General features: G+C 35.6%; 2 protein-coding genes across 4 annotated transcripts; both read left to right on the forward strand.

Moving 5' to 3' along the window:
• imp4 (IMP U3 small nucleolar ribonucleoprotein 4) lies at positions 1-4,100 on the forward strand. Its single transcript, XM_056457827.1, has 9 exons — positions 1-91; positions 874-982; positions 1,060-1,143; positions 1,744-1,853; positions 2,007-2,139; positions 2,322-2,476; positions 3,453-3,547; positions 3,627-3,700; positions 3,814-4,100. Exons 1-9 carry the CDS (start codon positions 89-91, stop codon positions 3,924-3,926), a joined length of 876 nt encoding a protein of 291 aa, XP_056313802.1. The 5' UTR covers positions 1-88; the 3' UTR covers positions 3,927-4,100.
• Positions 4,101-5,154: 1,054 nt separating this feature from the next.
• On the forward strand, positions 5,155-21,022 carry araf (A-Raf proto-oncogene, serine/threonine kinase). 3 transcript variants are annotated; one of them, XM_056457830.1, is made up of 17 exons: positions 5,155-5,189; positions 7,085-7,108; positions 8,689-8,891; positions 9,010-9,113; positions 9,207-9,309; positions 10,104-10,258; positions 10,340-10,438; positions 10,522-10,666; positions 11,502-11,526; positions 11,705-11,844; positions 11,946-12,148; positions 12,302-12,478; positions 13,973-14,019; positions 14,299-14,417; positions 14,507-14,638; positions 15,327-15,461; positions 16,697-21,022. In XM_056457830.1, the coding sequence occupies exons 3-17, from the start codon at positions 8,784-8,786 to the stop codon at positions 16,835-16,837; spliced, it is 1,833 nt and encodes a 610-aa protein (XP_056313805.1). In that variant the 5' UTR covers positions 5,155-5,189; positions 7,085-7,108; positions 8,689-8,783; the 3' UTR covers positions 16,838-21,022. The 3 variants fall into 3 exon arrangements, with proteins under 3 accessions (XP_056313805.1, XP_056313807.1, XP_056313806.1); XM_056457832.1 differs by having other exon boundaries at positions 11,717-11,844; XM_056457831.1 differs by lacking the exon at positions 7,085-7,108 and having other exon boundaries at positions 5,166-5,189.
• Positions 21,023-21,220: the final 198 nt, after the last annotated feature.

The following is a 21,220-nucleotide window of genomic DNA, read 5'->3' on the forward strand; positions in this document are numbered from 1 at the left end:
TGTTGTCAGTGATAGGATGAGCGGATTGTCTAACAGGAAGTCGTGAATGTAGACCGTGGGGCGGAATTGTCACGTGTAGTTTATCAAAATGGTAAGTACAACTTAAATATAATGTATTTATTTTGTTAGACATATTTGAGTTTTGCCTTTAATTCATTTGATCATTTTTCCTCCCGCGCTTCGTACATAAGAGGTATATGAAGCCATTATTGTTGCTTTTTTACTTGTTTTGTAGTGTGATCAAGCTCTACAATGAAGAGTGATCAGCATATAAACCTGTATTAAAAGTGGGATTTTGTTCCCCTCCCAGTGTGAAAATAGTATTTGTCGAGCTGTACAGTTGTTTATTCATATTAATTGATTCTCTAAATGTAAATGTGAAGTAAATTTTTGCAATTGTTCTTGGTTGTACTATAATTGTCTTAAAATAGTTGCACATAATATACTCTCTATGAAGATCGTTATATATTATGACTTACCATGAGAATATAATTTACAGTAGCTATAAAAGGTCTTGACAGCTACATTGCTTACATTTTATCTTACGCAGTTCAATTTTGCAGTAAGCATTTTATGCATATACTTTAGGATCCCATTAAGCACTGTATTCATCAGGGACAATTTAAATTGATCAAAAGTGAGGCCTAGATTTATGTTAAAACACAATTTTTTAAAAATAATTGTTGTCCTTTTTAACATGTCGCTCATCAAAGAACCCTGAAAAAAACTTATGGTTTCCCCAAATTAATTTCAACAGCACATCAGTTTTTTTACATGGTTAATAAGCAGAAATGTTTTCTCAGCATTATAGAATAGTTTCAGGATCATGTGATACTGAACTAATTTTATTTTAATTATTTCTTTTGCCCATAGCTGCGACGGGAAGTGAGACTGAGGAAGGAATACCTGTACAGGAAAGCCCAGGAGGACAGACTGCGCACTATTGAAGAGAAAAAACAGAAGCTCAAATCTGCTTTAGATGGTCAGATTCCAGCAGTATGTAGTTTGTCTAATACATTTTGAGTTTGTCATATTTTATAATCTTCTTCTCTTTTGCAGAAAATCGTCTGTTACCTACTGAGGTTCGAAAAGAGGCATTAGAAGTACAGAAACTCTTGGAGTTTGATGATGAGGGTGGAGAAGGTGACTTTTTCTATCCCATAAAGTTGAATCCTGAATTATTAGTTCCCCTGTTAATTTTTTTTTCCAAATTACTGTTTAACAGAGAGAAGATTTTTTTTCAACACATTTCTAAACATAATAGTTTTGATAACTCTATTCTAATAACTGACTTCTTTTGTCTTTGTCATGATGACAGTAAATAATATTTGACTAGATATTTTTCAAGACACTTCTATACAGCTTAAAGTGACATTTAAAAGCTTAACTTGGTTAATTAGGCTAACTAGGCAGATTAGGGTACTTGGGCAAGTTATTGTATAATGATAGTTTGATCTGTTGACTATCGGAAAAAAATATAGCTTAAATTGTCCTTAAAATTGATTTTCAGAAATGCAAAACTGCTTTTATTCTAGCTGAAATAAAGCAAATGAGACTTTAACCAGAAGAAAAAATATTAGCGGAAATACTGTAAAAAATTCCTTGCTCTATTGAACATCATTTGGGAAATATTTAAAAGCGAAAAAAAATTCAAAGGGGGGCTAATAATTCTGACTTCAACTGTATATCAGAATTGAGTTTCATCTCTTACTGCATTTAAACCTATTTATTTACATAATGTAGGTGTTAGTTCTCATATGGATGATGAGTACAAATGGGCAGGAGTGGAAGACCCCAAAATTATGGTTACAACATCCAGAGACCCCAGCTCCAGACTCAAGATGTTTGCCAAAGTATGTTAAATCGTATTCACATTTGACACACATGAGGAAGTACTTCTGTTTAAAACACTTGTACTTGCACAGGTGTTTTGCATAAAGTGACGTATGGGAAACCAGTATCTACAAACTGTGGTTTATTTAGGTATTTTTTGTTTTGTTTGGCAGGAAATGAAGCTAATGTTTCCAGGGGCCCAGCGTATGAACAGAGGAAACCATGAAGTTAAAACTTTAGTACATGCGTGCAAATCTAATAATGTCACTGATCTTGTTATAGTTCATGAGACCAGAGGTCAGCCAGGTATGGGCTTTTGTGCTGTATCTTGCTTTGTGTACAGTCTTACATGCACTGTGTATGTACTGCACGTATGTACTGTATTGTATGTAGTACTGTACAGTACTGTATTGCTGTATTTGTAAGTCTACTTTCATATCCCTCTTGCAGTGTTTGCTCTAGGTATTTATGCCTTTTTGTTATTTTAGATGGATTGGTGGTGTGTCACCTTCCTTTTGGGCCAACAGCCTACTTCACCATGTATAATGTGGTAATGAGACATGATGTTCCAGACATTGGCACCATGTCCGAAGCCTACCCTCACCTCATCTTCCACAACTTTACATCACGTCTTGGACGGAGAGTGAGTTATACACCCTGAAAAACAATAATAAAATGAGTTTCTCATCTGCATAACCATTCAAAAGTTTTGGGGTTAGTCTGGCTCAATCCCAATTCTGCCCCTTAGCCCTTCCCCTTACCCCTACCCCTTGTTTCGCTTTGTTTCTAAGAAAATCAATACCTTGATGAGTCTTTCTTCTGTTGAATACAAAGGAAGATATTTTGAAGAAAGCTGAAGACTAGTAACAAATTAAGTTCCAAGACATATAAACACTATGGAAGTCAGTGGTTACAGGTTTCATCAAGATATATTCTTTTGTCCTCAACAGAAGAAAGAAACTCAAAGGTTTGAAACCACTTGAGGGTGAGAGAATAGTGAGTAAATTTTCATTTTTGGGTGAATGAACCCTTTAAGAATAATATGGATGACATTGCTAAAAAGATTTTTGTTCTAAATCTTTTATTATTATTATTATTTTCATCAAAGAATTGTGAAGCAAAATTAGTCAGTGTCCACAAAAATATTAAGCAGGACAAATTAGTAAGTCATTGATAAAAAAAGGTAAATTGAGCACCAAATCGGCATATCAGAATTATTTCCTGAGGATTAGTTGACAGTGAAGACTGAAGATTCAGCTTTAAAGTACTAAACTACAGTTTAAAATATATTAAAATAATTAAATGCAGCTCTTTAAAACAACCCCAATCTTTTTTTGAAATTCTATGTTATATGATGTCTTATTCTATTTCTATTTTAAATAAATAAATATTATTAATGTCTTGTCATTTGTAATGTTATACAGTAGTCAATATTTGAAATGGATCATTGCCTTTCGTCATAGTTTTCATATAACCATTGAACAACAACTATTGTTGTCCTAATTTTGATCAACTTTTTTTATCCACTTCAAACTACTAATACTGTAGTCCAGGCTTGATCAAAGGTCATGCACATTATAATAAGCTTTGTAAACTGAATTATGACTTGTTTTTTTTAGGTGTCCAACATCCTAAAGTATCTGTTCCCTGTACCCAAAGAGGATAGCAGACGTGTTATTACATTCGCGAACGCAGATGATTACATCTCTTTCAGGTGAGTTGTAGTGTTACTGCTGTATCAATGATTCTGAGCAAAATAAACATAACAACTATGGAATTATTTAATATTGCAGACACCACACTTACAAGAAAACTGATCACAAGAACGTTGAGTTGACAGAAGTTGGACCCAGGTTTGAAATGAAATGTAAGGAACGTTCTCTTTTTTTTTGGTGTAGATTTGTTTATATTTGTGCAAAATGGACACTTGTGTTGCACATTGCTTATCTTTAATTAATATCATGTATGTATCATTTTCAGTGTACATGATTAAGCTCGGCACACTAGAGAATGAGAGTACTGCGGATGTTGAATGGCGACACCACCCTTACACACGCACTGCCAAAAAGAGGAAATTCTTGAGCGTGGAATAAGCAACATGGACATTTTAATTTCAACTGCACAGTGGTCTTTTTTTTCATTTAATCGTGACATTTAAAACATAGAGGAATTGATTTCAATACAAAGATATTGTTTGCTTATCTACACTTCCCCAAAATAAATCTTTTGTACAAAGGTCACACAAACATTAAAAGAAACATTCTTTACATTTGTATGATGCTTTTTTGATTATCTCTTGAGGCAAAACACTGCAGGCAGGAACACTGTTGTGCTTTCAATCTCATGAAAAGAAAACTCACACAAGTGTTTAATTCATTTTAATTAATTAATTTGCGTCTGTAGATTTCAATTATACATTTTTTTTTAAACTGCTTTCTCAAAATGATTTTTTCCCCTCCTGCACTGAGGCACAGATCTCCACTTTAATAGTATTTATATAAATCAAATTGTATTCATGTCTATTTTCTGTAGGTTTTTAAGCAAGTGAAGTGACTTGTGGCAAGGTATGTTGACACATAGTTCTAATTCCTGCTCTGTATTTAACCCAACCAGGTGCACAGACATGATAGTACAATAGCAATATGGGCATTCATATCGCTGCGGCACCTGGGGAGCAGTCGGGGGTTCAGTGACTTGCTCAAGGGGTCTCACCTCAGTTGTGGTATGGAGAGTGGTTCATTAGACCATGACCGCTCCCAAAGAGACAATACAAGATAGACATTTTTTACACAGGGTTATTTTTATACATGATTTACCTGCCTATGTACAATATTTTATTAAAAAAAAATAATAATTTAACTTTTCTGGCTGTTCATATTTTATGACATTATAAGAATAAATTCCCCAAAACCTTTGACTGCAATTTTTTACAAAATAAACAATTATGGACCTGACTTGTTCAGATTTAGGAGATACAAATGTAATAAATCAACAATTTAACCTGTTGACTGGCAGTGCATTGCCGTAATCTCGTGATTACTTGGTATAACGTTGCTTTTATTCTTGTGTGAAACATTTTTGCTACTCGTAATCATTTTGAATAGTACATTACGAACGTAACAGCCCTGGCCTGTGTAGGTTTCTTTACAGCATGGAAAAACTTTACATTCGTCGACCGCAGCACAGCACACGCCCCTTTTCATTCCCTTGCTACAAAGTAGCAAGGTAGATGGCCAATGAGCGTCGCGATTCAGAGCCCTCGACCAATCAGAACGCGACATTTCGCTGTTCCGCTTTCCCTGAAATTCTTTGCTGATCCGACTTGAGACTGAGAGAATTCAAGATGGCTGTCTCAGGTGAGTATTTACTCTGGAGCAAAAAAATGCAAAGTGAGGGTCGCGAACGGGGTGTAGTTTGCAAAAATACTAGTCGCAGTTGTTAATCACGATACGTCACATAGCAGCGCTTGAATAATTAGGTTTAGCAGTATTTCTCAACTTTTAAACCGCATTAGCAATGGTAACGTTAGCTAGCTAGCAGCTAGTCGTCTAATCCCTTTCCGCCTCATGAAAACAGCATTCCCTTCTTCACCACGAATAAGGCACCTGACAGGACTTAAGGAGCTATATTTGGCTGTTATGCTTTTATACTTCAGTCATAATATTCACCGTTTTCTCGGTAAAGTGAGCAAGCCAAAACTGCATGGCCTGTGTTCTAGGAGAAGGACAGAGAAAATGATCAGGCACATCACTGTTTGCTAAACCCAGCCAACTCATCTCCTCTGCAGGCTGCTGCACATTTCTGCGGTTACACTTTCAGCAGGGGAGGTGTTCGTATAAAACATTTATAATTCTCTTTCACCTCCTGTTGGGCTGTCACCTGATTATTAGTTTGCCTAAGTTAAGTGTGTTTGGAAAAGGATTGATGAAGGTTTCTGTGTAGGTTAAACGTGTTATGTATATTATAAACGTATTATATAGTATGTTTGTATGTATGAATCAGACATTGTGTTATTCTATAATTAAATATTCAGTGTATGTAATATTATAATAATAGTGTAATAATGTAATATTGCATATGAGTATGTTCATATAAATGTGCCATCAGCATCAAATTTAAACTGGACAGTGTGTGTAGAGTAATGTATGTATTGGTTATTAATACATGCTGATGTAGGAAGCACACAACACAGTGTATTATTGTGAAGTGAATGATGGTGCAACTGCAGTGGTGTTTTTCCAGTCTACACAACACTTGTGGTTTAGGGTTGTGAAGATGGTGTATGCTGCATTATATATCATAAAACGTAACGTTCAATTCGAAGTACTTGTTCCTACGTGTTTGGGTTAAATGGGTTCGTTTAAGAGTTTGATAGCCTTAAGACAAAATTATAGTGTTTAATTATAGACCAAAATGTTAAAAGGAGTTTTAGAGTAATCTAGCGTTTCTTTTTTTTTTTTTTTATGGTATGCATGTCTACATCTGTTTCATGTTAGTTTTATTGCACTAAAATACAAGTGTAGAAGTGAGTCCAATTAATTGTTTAGGCACTTACTGGCTCTAAAGTTTGCCGTGATCATTTTTCTTAACTCTGTGTAATTTCAAACAGCCACGCCTGGAAAGTTTTATTGTTGAATTAAGATTTCAAAATTGAACTGGCTTTTAGTCGTAATGCTTGACTGCACGTTGTCTGACATTCTGCTTGCACTTTGCTTGAACTGCTTTGTGGGCACATCAGGATTGATCATATCTAGTGATGATGAGTTTGTTTACTGAACCACCAAACCCAAAATGAAAGTTTTCATTTAGCAAAAAACAAACTTTGAAAATAACATTTTGGATATTAAATCAGTCCATTTAAAAATCTTCGACATCCAGCCTCCTAATGATATAGCTGCTGAATATATTATACAAATTGCTGATTTTTAATTTTTTTTTTGGTAACCCTGACATAGACACGTGCCGATAATCAATAATCCAATAAATCGTGATCATGAACATGCACAATATTATTATGAAGAGCACTTCAAAATACAGCGAATAATAAGTTATTATTAAACTTTAGTAATGTGTATTAACATTAAAAGGCTTGTTGAGATTCTTCTGTTGAACTCAAAAAAAGAAATTTTGAAGAAAGCTCAAAAACTGTAACCACTGATTTCCACAGTGGGGAAAAAATAAATACTATGGAAGTCAATGGTTACAGGTCTCTAACATTTAATAAAAATGTCTTTTTTTGTGTGTTTGACAGAAAATCAAATGGTTTGAAATAAGGGTAAGTACTATCCTTTTAATCTAGTCTAGTCACATGCTGACATATAAATGAAAGTTTTGTGACTTTTTGTATTACTATTATTCCACGCATACATTTATCATTAACTGATGAAATTGAACATGATGAAAAAACAAAAGCTTTTATTAATATTAAGTGACGTGCTTTCTTATGTAATACCTAATAATAACATGAACATTTGTGATCATTTTATTAATTAGAATTAATGTATAATAAGTGGTGGTTGTGTTTTTAAACCAGAATTAATATAGTTAATATAGTAACTGTAATGTAATAATTTTTTCACTATTGATTTTAATGCATCAACTAGCATTTACCAATGAAACCTTATTATAAAGTGTTACCTATGGTGCTTTTTAATCTTTTTACACTCTAATATATTTGAAGCATTTGTTTTCTCTGAATATACAATATACCAATACACTAAGTATTTATTGGTTGTTACACCTGTTAAGGTAAGCTATTTTGCAGCTTAGGTCAATATAATGATTATAATACTATAGATATATATATGTACATTTCAGCATGTAATTGCAATGGGAAAATGTGATGCCAGCATAAGCCTACGCTGACATCATCCACGCTGCTGACTGGATTACGGGATTTTTGTAATAAAAAAAGGGTATTCAGCAGGGTTGACCAAACTCCATCCTGGAGGGCCAGTGCTCTGGAACGTTTACCTCCAACTTGCTTCAACACACCTGCCAGGAAGTTTCTAGTATATCTACTGAAGCTACGGTCACACTGGGCTTTTTGTATGCGAAATTCTGTCGTACGGCGCTGCGAAAAGGGGCGGGATTAAACAAGATGATTAGCCATTTTAAAAAGCGAGCGATTGCTCCATGTTTTAAATTTCTGTCCACGGAGGTCGTGTTTTGATCCTCGATTGGTCTCACGCAGTCAAGTGATGCGATTTCGCAGATCAGAGTTCACCAAGCTTGAACTTTGCACCGCAGCAACATGCGAAACTTGACATATGACCCCGCGTTTCCGGTCTGACGCATTCGCGTGCGTATGAATGGAAGTCTATGGGAAGAAAAGTCAAGTGTGACCGCAGCTTAAGAGCTTGATTAGCTGGTCCAGGTGTGTTTGATTTGGAGCTAAACTCTTCTTGACATCGGCCCTCCAGGACCGCCAGGACAGCCCTGGTATACTGGGTATGTGGTTATTTTTTATTTTGAAGATTAAATAGAGTTCTTAGTTTAGATTAGATGAGAGTTAGTAAATCAAATCAAAAATCCTAATAGAATTTACATTGTATATGGCTCATATTCAGTGTGACTTAATAAAAATATAAAGGTTTGCATATTAGCATAACCATAGTTTGTTGTCACAGAACCAATAATGAACTATTTCTAAAATAAATAAGAGGTTTTACCATTCGTCTTTTTTTTTTAAACCCTCAGTAATATCTTGTCATGATCTGTATATCTATGCCAAACATTTTTTGCCTGACCTTTTAGTGTTCACATCTGTTTAATGGACTTGTTTTTATGTCAACAGACATTTGTGGAAGGTTTTATTTGTGTGTTTTGGCACTAACACAATGTTGTCCATCTCAGGCTCCAGATGAGGGCTTCCTCCTGCATTTGCCCTGCTGTGTAAATCTTTGTGAGTGTCAGTGCTGCCAGTCCCTCACTGCCCCATCAGAGACACCATGTCCAACACTTCCTCCTGTTCCTCGTCGGGGGAAACCAGCCCGGATGATACACCCCGAGGTGGAGGCACCATCCGCGTCTACCTCCCTAACAAGCAGCGGACGGTGGTGAGGCTTCATTCACTCTTCATTGTTCTCCATACATATTTGTAACAGCTCACATAACCTGTATATGTACATATGTAGTTGTGTGCTTGTGATCATTCCCATCTTTGATTATGTTCAGGTAAACGTTCGGCCTGGGCAAACTGTGTATGATAGTTTAGATAAAGCCCTGAAAGTCAGAGGCCTAAGCCAGGATTGCTGTGCTGTCTTTCGCCTACTTGAAGGGTAGGTGTCCCAAGGATGGTAGCATTTAAAGTGACAAAATATTTGGTAAAGTTTCTGTTCAAGTGATGCTTGTCTTTGTTTGTCTTTTGGCAGCCGAAAGAGACTTACAGAATGGGACACTGACATCACACCCCTCGTAGGGGAAGAGCTTCTGGTAGAAGTCCTGGATGATGTTCCCCTTACCATGCACAATTTTGTAAGTGTACTTGCATCATGAATTGAACCTGTAAGGATAAGTTCTCATTGTTAGGTCTATTTTTTTCAAATTAGTTTGAATTTTAAGGACTGAGTTTATCAATTAAATGTCGAATTTGTTAACATTATGTTTAGTATTATGCGTTGTGTTTGGTATTTTAAAGTAATAAAAATGAACTCTTTTTGCCTTGCATTTATTAACTTTTATTATTAATACTGTGTGCACTATACTGATTTATTTATAAAAATGTTTTGCGGCACTGGTTTGATTCTAATATTCAGTTATAACAACTTTCGGTAGTTTGGGGTTGACTTTTTCATGGTATGTATTATGAACAAAATGAATTATATAATATATATTATATATATATATATATATATTTATTTATTTATTTATTTTTTAAGGTTTGATTTCCATACGGTTTAAAAAATGTATTGTAGTCTCTTTTGCTTAATATGTTTTGTTAATTATTACAACTTACAATTATTACAACTAATTTAGGAGGTTTTATATACCATTCATGTCTTTTGATGGTTAAGTTCAAGTTTTGAGTGTTTCTTGATCGTTCAGAAATCATTATCAAATGCTGATTAGGGGCTTAAGAAATCATTCTTTATTTTTGTCGATGTTGGAAATGGTTGTTCTGCTTAATTTTTTTTATTATCCATATAATTTTGGGGTGATTTGCTGAATATAAAGAAAAGTATAGAAGTTCAGATAATGAAAAATAAATATCTCACTGTTGTCCACTTAGTCAGCCAATCAGCATCATCTTTAATTGTTTGTTTTCACAGGTACGTAAAACGTTCTTTAAGTTAGCATACTGTGACTTCTGCCACAAGTTCTTGTTCAACGGCTTCAGGTGTCAGACATGTGGATATAAATTTCACCAGCACTGCAGCAGTAAAGTCCCTACAGTATGTGTGGACATGGACACAATGACAAAACGGTATGTTATTCATGATCGTTTCTTTCGAGATGCACAATTGTCTTCGTTTTTGTCACTTAACTGATGTTCTTATCCTTTCAGGTGTGTTAATAATCCAGAAGACTGCCCTGCGATATTGATATATCCGGCCACCAATTCCATATCGCAGAGCGACCTACCTTTAACCTCAGATTCTCCTGGGTACACCTAATCTATTCTTACGTCTATCTATTGATCCCCGAAGTGAAATGTAGAACTACCTAACATATTTTTTTCTATTTCAGAGGGGAGCTGCCGTCTTCCCCGTCAAACTTCCGTTTGTTCATTCGAGGAGAGGATGGTCAGTCTCTCCAGAGGCATCGATCAACCTCAACACCTAATGTTCATATGGTCAGCACGCTGGAGCCTGGCGCTGCTGGCCTTTTGGAGGTTAGAAACATGACTATAAGCTCATCAAGTCTCTCATCTTTTACATTGTTCTAAAGGAACAGTTTACTTAAACATTATAGTCTCTCTCAATGTTTTCTACTAAATCCAAAATGCGGTGTAATGTTTTTTTTATTTATTATTATTTCATATTCAAATTGGCATGTCCAAAACAATAACAATGACTATTAGCATATATTGTTTGGAAAAGAGCATTGTCAACTTTGTGCTACACTTCTGTTTTTATGTTGTATTGACGATAGAGTGTCATACAGATTTGAAATTACAAGAATGTAAAGCTTGTATCCTTTTAAAAGGGATAGCTTTCTCTACACCCATCATCATTTTCAATGCATTTTTTTGCACCTTCATCTGCATAATGAATTAAACATGCTTAATGAATCAAACTGGGCAAACATACTATATATATATATATATATATAAAAACAAAGTGCTCAGAACTGGCCGTTTATATATATTTTTATATATATATATATATATATATATATATATATATATATATATATATATATATATATATATATATATATATATATATATATATATATATATATAAATATATAAATAAATAAACGGACAGTTCTGAGCACTTTGTTTTGGACCTTCATTATTCTGTCCATGACTGCTCTTACCCTGAGGCATGTTTATCTGGTTTGGAACACAGTGAGAGAGCATGGATTTTTAGGTGAACTGGCCCTGTACGCTACCAAATTATAAGAAACATCACAGAATGTGTCTATGGAGGTTCTGCATGCCTCCTTGATCATTTCTCCTCCATTGCATGTATTTATTCATTTTTCCCCCCACTCTCATTCAGGAACCATTCAAAATCAGCACAGTGGGTAAGTTGTGTTTTTTTTTTTTTTTACTCTGCTCAATTACCCATTGCATAGAATGTTTTTTTTTTTTTTTTTTTTTCACGTTCTCACATTACATTTGTTTGTTCTCCATTTCTGATCACAATGACGCACCAAACTACACTTATAAATAAATGTTTGTGTACTGGCTCTCATCTTCTAGCGTCATCCACAGGGTACGAGTCCTCTCCCAAACCTTCCACTAGCCCACCCCACTTAGGGTCGCCAGGAAGAAAACCCCCCAAATCCCCCTCTGAGCCCAAGGAACGAAAGCAGTCCTCGTCTGATGATAAAAAGAAAGTGGTGTGTTTTATTTATTTTTATTTTTTTGATGCACTAATGATTCAACTTATTTACCGTTAGGCTTTTAAAATAAAAAAATAATAATTGTGGTGTCATTGAAGCACCGGGGAGGTTACAGAGACTCCAGCTACTACTGGGAGGTGCACTCACGGGAGGTGTCCATGTTAAAGAGGATTGGAGCAGGCTCTTTTGGGACCGTCTTTAAAGGCAAGTGGCATGGAGACGTGGCCATCAAGATTCTTAAAGTGACAGAGCCCACACCGGAGCAGCTCCAGGCCTTTAAAAATGAGATGCAGGTTTTACGGTGAGTTGTCAGTGTGATTTAGAGCTTCATAGAACATCTTTGATCGATAAAAAGCAATAGTTTGCATTAATGCTGCTTTGTTACAACAGTAATGTCTTTGGCTAGAACAACCATTCAGTGTTTCGTTGACTATTTTACTCTTTTGTTCTACAGAAAAACACGCCATGTAAACATTCTACTGTTTATGGGCTTCATGACGAAGCCTAATTTTGCCATTATCACACAGTGGTGTGAAGGCAGCAGTCTGTATCGCCATCTGCATGTTACTGAGACCAAGTTTGACACCATGCGGCGTATTGATGTTGCTCGCCAAACTGCACAGGGCATGGAGTAAGAATTTTAAGTTGTTTTTCTTCATATCAACAATATAAAATTAGTTTTTATCTTGCATGCAGAATATTTGCTCTATGAAAAGGCAATAAAATGTGATATTTTAAGTTAATTTAAGTAAGACTTGAAAATTTTTTTTTAAAAAAAGCATTTTTTCTTAAAGAAATCATATTTTTACTTGACAATGTACATTCAGTTAGTTCAATGTTAAAGGCTTTTAACTTACAATTCTTTACTTGATGATGATAATAATAATAAATGAGCAGCAAACCTGTTTTTGAGAATGATTTAAGGTTTTGATGACACTGGCTGCTTCTATGTGTTTTTGCCTTCACAAAAAATGCATTTTTGTGATTTTAAATATCAAAATAAGAAACCTGTTAATTTGTTGCAATTTCAGATTTTACTATATTATCAAATAGATGTAGCCTTGGTGATTTTAAAGCAAGGTGTCCGCGGGGTCTTAATGTTTTAAATTTCAAAAACTAAATTTTAGGCCTTAAAGTCTTAAATTCACTTAAAGTTTGTCTTGTGGGTCTTAAATAATTGTAAACAGGTTTTAATTTTCCTATGTCTGTGTAAAGCTACCCAACACCCATCCAATCGCCAACAATCCATCTCTATAGAACTTTTAACAAATTTATAACTGTTTACTGTATGGTTTAATTATCGTCCTTACAATAATATTTGTTTAAAAGTTCTCTACCACTGACCTGGACAGACTGTTGTGAATACATTTAGTTTATTATAGTTTTTAAAGATTTAAAAAAAAAATGTTTTTTTAAGATTTTATTGAAAAACGTGTATGTATGCTACTGGGGTTTGCTTGTTTTGACAGTTTATTTAAGACATTTGGCTAAGAAATAACAAATTATAATATAAAAAAGTTTTGTATAAGTCTGAAATTTCATTTATAATGGTCTTAAATGTCTTAAATTTGACCATTCCATAGACTTCCAAATTTCATCAGAATATTTTGTTTTGTATTCAACTGAAAAACAAGTTTATAAACTTTATAACCATTTTAGTGTGAGCTAATGCTAAACTATCCTTTTAAGAATCTTAAATCTCAAAAGAATTATAAGAACTTTTGAACAGCTACTTTCAAAATGGAAAATACCATTACATGCATGATTTATTGGTACCTCACACACAGGCTAACTAACAATATATCGTTAATGCAATATCAACTATGGTGGCTAAGAATGATTGCTACATGCTTCAAAAATAACTGATAGTGATAGATTGTGATTTGAACTTGTAAAAGGACACTTGCAGCTTCCTAAAAGAAATTGAGGAGGTGCTCTGATCAGAAAATACCACTTAATACATTTCAGAATCGCAGAACATGCTTACACAGGAAAATTCACATTCCCTGAAATTCACCAATGCTATATGATTGTCCTACCTATTATGTAAGCTCTTTATACAGAGCTTTGGAAACTTTATTCTTACCTTAAGCCTTAACTTTGGTTTCTTTTCTTTTCTTGACAGTTATCTTCACGCCAAGAATATCATTCATCGGGACTTGAAATCTAATAGTATCCTTTCCATAATGTATTAGCAGTGCTCTTGCCTGTATTGTGTGAGAGATCTGTTGCAGGATGGATCACATTCAACCCCTTTGCTTCCAGTAGATGTCATTATTAGCACCACATCTGTAATAAATGTTACAACATGCTTTTGATCTTGGTTTTTGTGGATGCTTAATGAAAAACGTTTTGCAAGCTAATGGGATTTTTTAATTTATTTTTTGTCCCTAGTTTAGTTATTTAAACTCGTTCTGTGTTCTGCATGATATTCCTGAGCTCTTGTGTCAGATATCTTCCTGCATGAAGGCTGGACAGTAAAGATCGGTGACTTTGGCTTGGCTACAGTAAAGTCTCGCTGGAGTGGCTCACAGCAGGTCGAACAGCCCAGTGGCTCCATCCTGTGGATGGTGAGAATCTGTCGCCTAGAGTCAATAAATCTTACTGCATATGTGAAGTAGTTTAATGCTTGTGTAACACTGTTGTTGTTGTTTCTCAGGCTCCTGAGGTGATCAGAATGCAAGACACTAACCCGTACACCTTCCAGTCTGATGTGTATGGATATGGAGTGGTGCTCTACGAACTGATGTCTGGGACTTTGCCTTATTCAAATATCAACAACCGTGATCAGGTCTAGCATTGGTCACCATTGCTTTGACATATTTTGCTACTTAATATTTATTCTAACACAATTGAAAACATAATCAAAACATCAGTATCAGTAGGTTCAATCAGTTGAAAGGCAAGTGAATGAATGCAGGAAGTTTTGTCAGTGCTGGTGCATGGATGCAAAACAAAACATAATGCCTCAAATTGGAGCACAGCTCTGGCCAACTGCCCAAACAATAAAGGAACAGTGGCCCAGTCGAACTCTCGCACTGCATTTAAATAAGAGCGATGATGATCATCAGTTAAACAAGTCATGGCCCAACCTACAACAGATAAAAAGATACAAAAACAAAACAAAACAACGTCCTAACAGTGGATGTTTTAAAAAAAAATGTATCCCAAGCAAGAATTATTTTAAGTTATTTATCATGTATCGAACTGAGAAATCATATCCAATGTTGTTAATGTAAAATGTTTTATTTTAATTTTTTTGTTTCGCTTATTGAATTATGACGTTGTTGTTGTTGTTAATAATATCATTATGGCTTTATGGACATTTCATCGCAAGATTAATATAGATACGTTGCTGAAGTGGCAATAAAAAACAAAACTAACAAATCTTTCTGGTATGGAGAAGTGTTTGTGAATTTAATCTATGAAATGCAGTGTTTGATTTTATTGTTTGTTTGTTTTTTTTTGTCCTCTTGTAGATTATTTTCATGGTGGGTCGTGGTTACTTGTCTCCAGACCTCAGTAAATTATACAGTAACTGCCCAAAATCAATGAAGAGGCTCATCATTGACTGTCTGAAATTCAAACGGGATGAACGGCCTCTCTTTCCACAGGTGAGAATAAACCACATCTGTTCTTTGCTTTTCAGCACTGTTAGGTCAAATCCAGGATCATGAGAAGTCTATCCCTGTGACAAATTTTTTTTTTTTTTGCAAAAATGATTTACATTTCAAGTTGCATGTGTCACAGCTTTTGTTTTTTTCCACACAAGTTTATGCACTTATTTCAACCGTTTTGAAAATCTAATGGCTAATCTAGTGGCAGTTATTGTTAACATGCTCTAAACCTTACCTGAAACCAAACCAATAGTGCAAATTAAGGCCGGGACACAACAAAACGATGCCAAAGAACCAGAGCTGACAAAAAAAAACTGTGTTGTCAGCTCACATTAGCCACATCTGGACCAAAAACTGTCTGAACACGCCAAATGGATGGCATCTGCGTAAAATGAGTGCACATTCTGTGCATGCTGTTTTTTTTTTTTTTTTCACAACCATGGGCGCCACTAGTCGGTTTTCTTATTTCACAAAAATAAATTAGACTTTCCGATGCATGCGTACATGAAGCAAGCAAAGCATTTTGTACCATTTGCACAGTACTTGTCATTCACCACAGAGGGATATGCTTGTGCAAACAAGTCTTTATCTATTTAATTCATATTATTTGCAGATATTAGATAAATTTAGCAAAATTACAACCGGCCTCTTTGTGTTCCATCTTGGCTTGAATTGTTTACTTGGTTGCGTACACTTCAGCTTTTGATCTCGTGCTGTAATTCATTGATGAATGATCAATCAGAGCACTCTCTTTGGCCGACCCACATTCTATATGCTGAATTAGGCCAACACGATCTGACATTAACCTGATGAGAGGTGAAGTGTGGAACACATCAAACCAACTAGCCAGATGCAACCTAACGACTGACCATTGGCTCAATGTGTCATGACCCTAAAAAATAGAGCTTCAGTGCTATTTTACTGTTTTTGTGTGTGTGTGTGTGTGTGTGTGTGTTTTTACTTGGCTCCAGTGTAAAATTGCCATGTTAAAAAAAAGTAACTATTGCAATGCAAAATTTTTCAAATAACTTGGTATATTTGCAAGGAAATCAGCAGAAGTGAGTACGGATTAATTGTTAATCTGATTTTGTCCCGGTAACTTGTATGGGTTTTGTGTGTTAATTTCAGGTGAAACAGTGAATTTTTGTATAATTCCATTTTGTGAGTGTGTTTGGGTTGGTAAAGGCAAATTAAGCAACAACCTCTTGTGTATCATCCCTGCTGTTCCTCAGATCCTGGTGAGCATTGAGCAGGTCCAGGATTTGTTGCCAAAAATCGAGCGGAGTGCCTCTGAGCCCTCTCTACACCGTGCTGTACATGCCGAGGACCTGAATCCGCTTCTCCTTCACACCACACGCCTCCTGCCTCTGTGAGACTCCCGGAGACCATCCGCTCTTCTCCTGAAAGCCGTGCAGCATCATTCCCAGCATGAAATCCCAAGTTCCTCTCTTTTATTCCACACATTCCTGAGAGCATCCTAATTAGGCTACTTCATTGGTCCCAAATACAGTCACGCACACCCATATAACATTTATCGCTCTCGCCCTCCTCTTTCCAACTCTGCCTGTAGAGAATGTCAGTTTATATCTGGACCCAGCTGCTTTCTAAAAGGAAGCAGGACATAAACCGTGCTCTATTACTACATTTATTGGATGTCCATATCCAAGCATCATATCGGCAATGGATCGGCACAATCTTAATAACCTCCTTTTTTGAGGTGTATTTCAAAATGTGTATGGTTGCTTACGTTACCTGTTTTACTTTGAGATGAAAGTAGCTTTTTTATTTTTATTTTTTTCATAGAACAAGCAAACCAGCCTGGAGATTTTTTTTTTTTTGTCTCTGTTGTCCTTGCTTGAACTTCAATTCCCACTGATGGCACACTGTGATGGCTCCAATCATCTGCATTGGTCACGCAGACTTTGCAGGCTGGTTTGCTGTCAGCTGCTTTAACTTCAAGGTCATTCGCCCATTGTCTTTTTAATTCAGCTATTTTCTTATGGAAAATGTTGCTTAAATTCTTTATCTGGTGTCAGATTAGGTTGGATGTAAATGTGCCCATGTTATATGTGCTGTGCATTTGTGATATTTAAAAAACAAACCTCTGATTTGGCTTCTTTATACCAGTAGGTTTTAAATTGTGAGCTTAATGAAATTTAAAGACAAATAGCACACAAACTGTTGCTATTGTCAGTGGCGATCAACCTGTGATTTGAAATGAGTGCATTTATTCTTTTTTGAATTGTGTGATGTAAAATGTTACATCTTAAAGGGTCAGTTCACCCAAAAATGAAAATTGTTATTAATTACACACTTTTGTCATTCCAATCCCCTGAGACCTCGAATCATCTGCCAAAGCTGCCAGAAAACATCCTCAAAACAGACCAATCGGAATATCATCAAGCTACTAGAATCTTTTTTTGTGTCCATAAAACAAAAATATTATAATATAAACGGTTTCTCAGAGTCAGTATATTGTGCTTCATTTATGACCACTGTCACTGATGTGAACATTTCCTTTTTGGGCGAACTAACACTTTAATTGAGTAATCATTCACAAACTAAACTAAGTTGGCTTTCACACTGGACACGTTTGGTGAGGCTCAAGTGCAGTGTTGGTCTGTTTTTACGTTTTTTTTTATTTTATTTATTTTTTAGTTCCATCAAACTATTTTGCTGTACCAGGGGTCTATTCTTCGTACATGGATTACTTAATTAGCGTGAACAGTTCTGGTGGCTCAAACCTGCTTGGAGCAGGCTTGTTTCATATAAACAGGATTCGATCGTGTCTTTTCAAACAAAGATAATTCTGATATTTTCTCACAGTAGTAGTTATATACACTTGGGAAAAAGTAAATACTAAAAAAAAAAATACTGTCACAGGGTGGTTCTCCCCATGGGGTTCAAAAAACATTTATTAATATGGACTTTTTAGATAAAAATGCGCTCTATTTTAAGGTACCAGCTTTACTACAATTTGTGTATGATAATATAGATGCACAATATTCGACTGTTTGTTTTTGTTAAGGAATAATTTATGCAGTCATTGTTTTCACAGTGATTTGATGCTTCAGAGTTGCAGACACCTTTACTGATATCAAAATGCTTTTTTTCGATGCAGCCAGATATCACACCGATTAAGAAACTTGAATAGGCCCATAAAAAGGAAAATCCGCTCCAAATGTAAAGCTAAATAATCTTGACACATGAAAGTGTAAAGCCTGCAGCCCACAAGTTATTGCTTCATATTTAACAAACCATTTACTACTAATTTTATGTAATTTAGCTCGCTTGAATAACTGAATATTAATCCGATTATTATGCTGCTGTGCCGTCAACCAGTCGTTGCATTGCTGATCATGATTTTCAGGATTGATAGATCTGTCCTTCAAAACACACGCAGAGATCTCAGATCAGTGAATCTAGACATAGGTACGAAGAACGGACCCCAGGAGGCCTTTTTGAGTGAATGTTCTCCTTGTCTCTGTGTTGTGGGTTGTACTCTCATTGCTGGGTTGGGATCTGCTGTGTAAAACATTTGCCAGAGTAATTGGTGGTTCATTCAACTTTGGTGACTCCTGAGAGAGCAGGGAATAAGTCACCCTTATGCTGCATAATCACTTATGCATAATAATCAAGCTGTCATTGTTTTGTTAAAATGATGCTTCCACTTTTCAAACAAATTGAGACACTTTCCATTGCAAGCAAACTCAGAGCGCCCCCTATAGATGGTCCTAGATTCAGTTTTTGCAGGTGTGCTCTCTGGTCCACATTACCTCTTTCACATTACATTTACATTTAAGTATTTGACCTGCGCTGCATTCGGTTGGTGCTTTCCCTGGGAATTGAACCCACGACCTTCACTTTGCGAGCTCATTTGCTACCATTTGAGATGCATTCAAACTGTATCCTGTTTCTAACTAAACGTCTAGTGTGAAAGCAACCTAATAGGCAAAGTGCTGACACTTCATTCCACTCAAAATTTAACGTCTTTAACGCCATTAACTGTCCACCTCTGCTACTTGTGCTGTTAGATGGTTGTACAGTTTATACAATGGCTCACGCTGAGATGGCAAGTCATTTTCTTAGTTTGGAGGTCATCTTCATACTGGAGTTCGAAGAAAAATCTGTGGAAACAGTCTTTGTCTGTTGCACATCAGCTTTAAGATGGTGTTACAGTTGATGCTCTCAAACAAAATACAGTTCCTAAATTAGGCTGCTAACTGTTGACTTCTGGTTAATCATCTTTGGTTAATCGGGCCGTGTTGAGCGAGATGATCAAACTTAATATGCTCTTTTATTTCTGCAGTGTCCATCCTTTTAGGACTCTGCAAAGAGCAGCATTTCTTTCAGATTGAATCTGTGGCAGCATTGGGCTTGGGGAGTGCTTCTGGCTGCTGTATTCTTTCAATTCATTAGTCCTTTTTTTCTCAAAAGCATGTCTTAATGAAATGGCCGTGCTGTCTGATAGCAATATTAAAGTTCCTTTTCCACCCATTCAGCTGGTTTCAGTAGGACTGAATGAAACCTTCAGTGATTGGGGGCCTTACATTGATCTACATTTTCCATCTGTCCATTTAATGAAGTCTTAATATATGTAACTTATTGATTCATAACTGACACTTGTACTAAAGGCAGAGTTTTGGTTCTTCTCTAGCAATATTCCAGTGGGGCTGGGTCCCCCCTTGAGCTGTACTCATTCCAAATTCCAGGCCTCTAGAAGATTCTTAGGCCGATTCCGTGTCTTGTTTGAGAGATGGTTTCACATCCTCTTGTTGACTATTGGAAATGAGTATGTTTCAGAAACACCTGACTAAAAAATGTGTATATGTATCATGAATGATAATGTGGTACTCTACAAGTGTAGATTTTTCCTAAGAAACCAGTGGTAATAATATTGTTCAGTGCAAAAGGAGGTCATTGGGTTATCAAGTGTTTGTGGATAGGTTAGGCACTATATGCTCTTCTCTTTTCATAACGGTTGAGAAAGCAAGACTATTGGGTTTATTTTTGTATAGGTTTGGATGCACATCAAGTTCTGTTGATGCATTTAAAGCTATAAACCGGCTTTAACAGAACAGCATGGAAACCTCTAGATTTAGGAACTGTTTTCCTTTGAATTCCAGCCTTACGTTAAATGGTTCTAGATTATTAGAACGGTAACCTCTTCCAACTTTTGGAAATTTGCAGCATTGCCTTAATGGCTCTAATGTCCCTCTAGATACATTGGGACAAACACATGTCCCCCGATGTCATTTGTAAGCACATTTTTATAGTTTCCATTCAGCCCAAAAAAGATAATCAGTATACGAGATTGAGTTCCTGCTTTTGCACAAGGGCATGAATGCCGAAGAGTGAAACTTTTGAATAAGTGTACAAGTCACCATTTGTTTTTCAGATCAGAAAATATAACACGATCTGTTTTTTGTTTCAGAATAAAACTAGTTTTGCGTATTTTAGGTGAACTGCAATAAATTGTGTATAGCTGAAGAGGTCTAAGGGGTGTTTGTGAAAATGGTGTATTCTGCTGTGTACAGTTACTTTTTTTTTTTTTTTTTTTTTTAAAGAAAAGATTACTTTAAATTGTATTTGTTTCTATTTTTTGCGTGATGGTTTAAAACGAACAAAATTATTTGAAACGTGTAAAGGAAATCTTAGTTTTTTGTTTTGGGTCTTAAATATTGTGGAGAGAGGATTTTGTTCTAAAAATAAAACCATTGAATTCTGTTATTTTGTTTTATTTAATTCATTGTTTG

Source organism: Danio aesculapii, chromosome 5 (genome assembly GCF_903798145.1).
Source record: "Danio aesculapii chromosome 5, fDanAes4.1, whole genome shotgun sequence".
Lineage (NCBI taxonomy): Eukaryota > Metazoa > Chordata > Actinopteri > Cypriniformes > Danionidae > Danio > Danio aesculapii.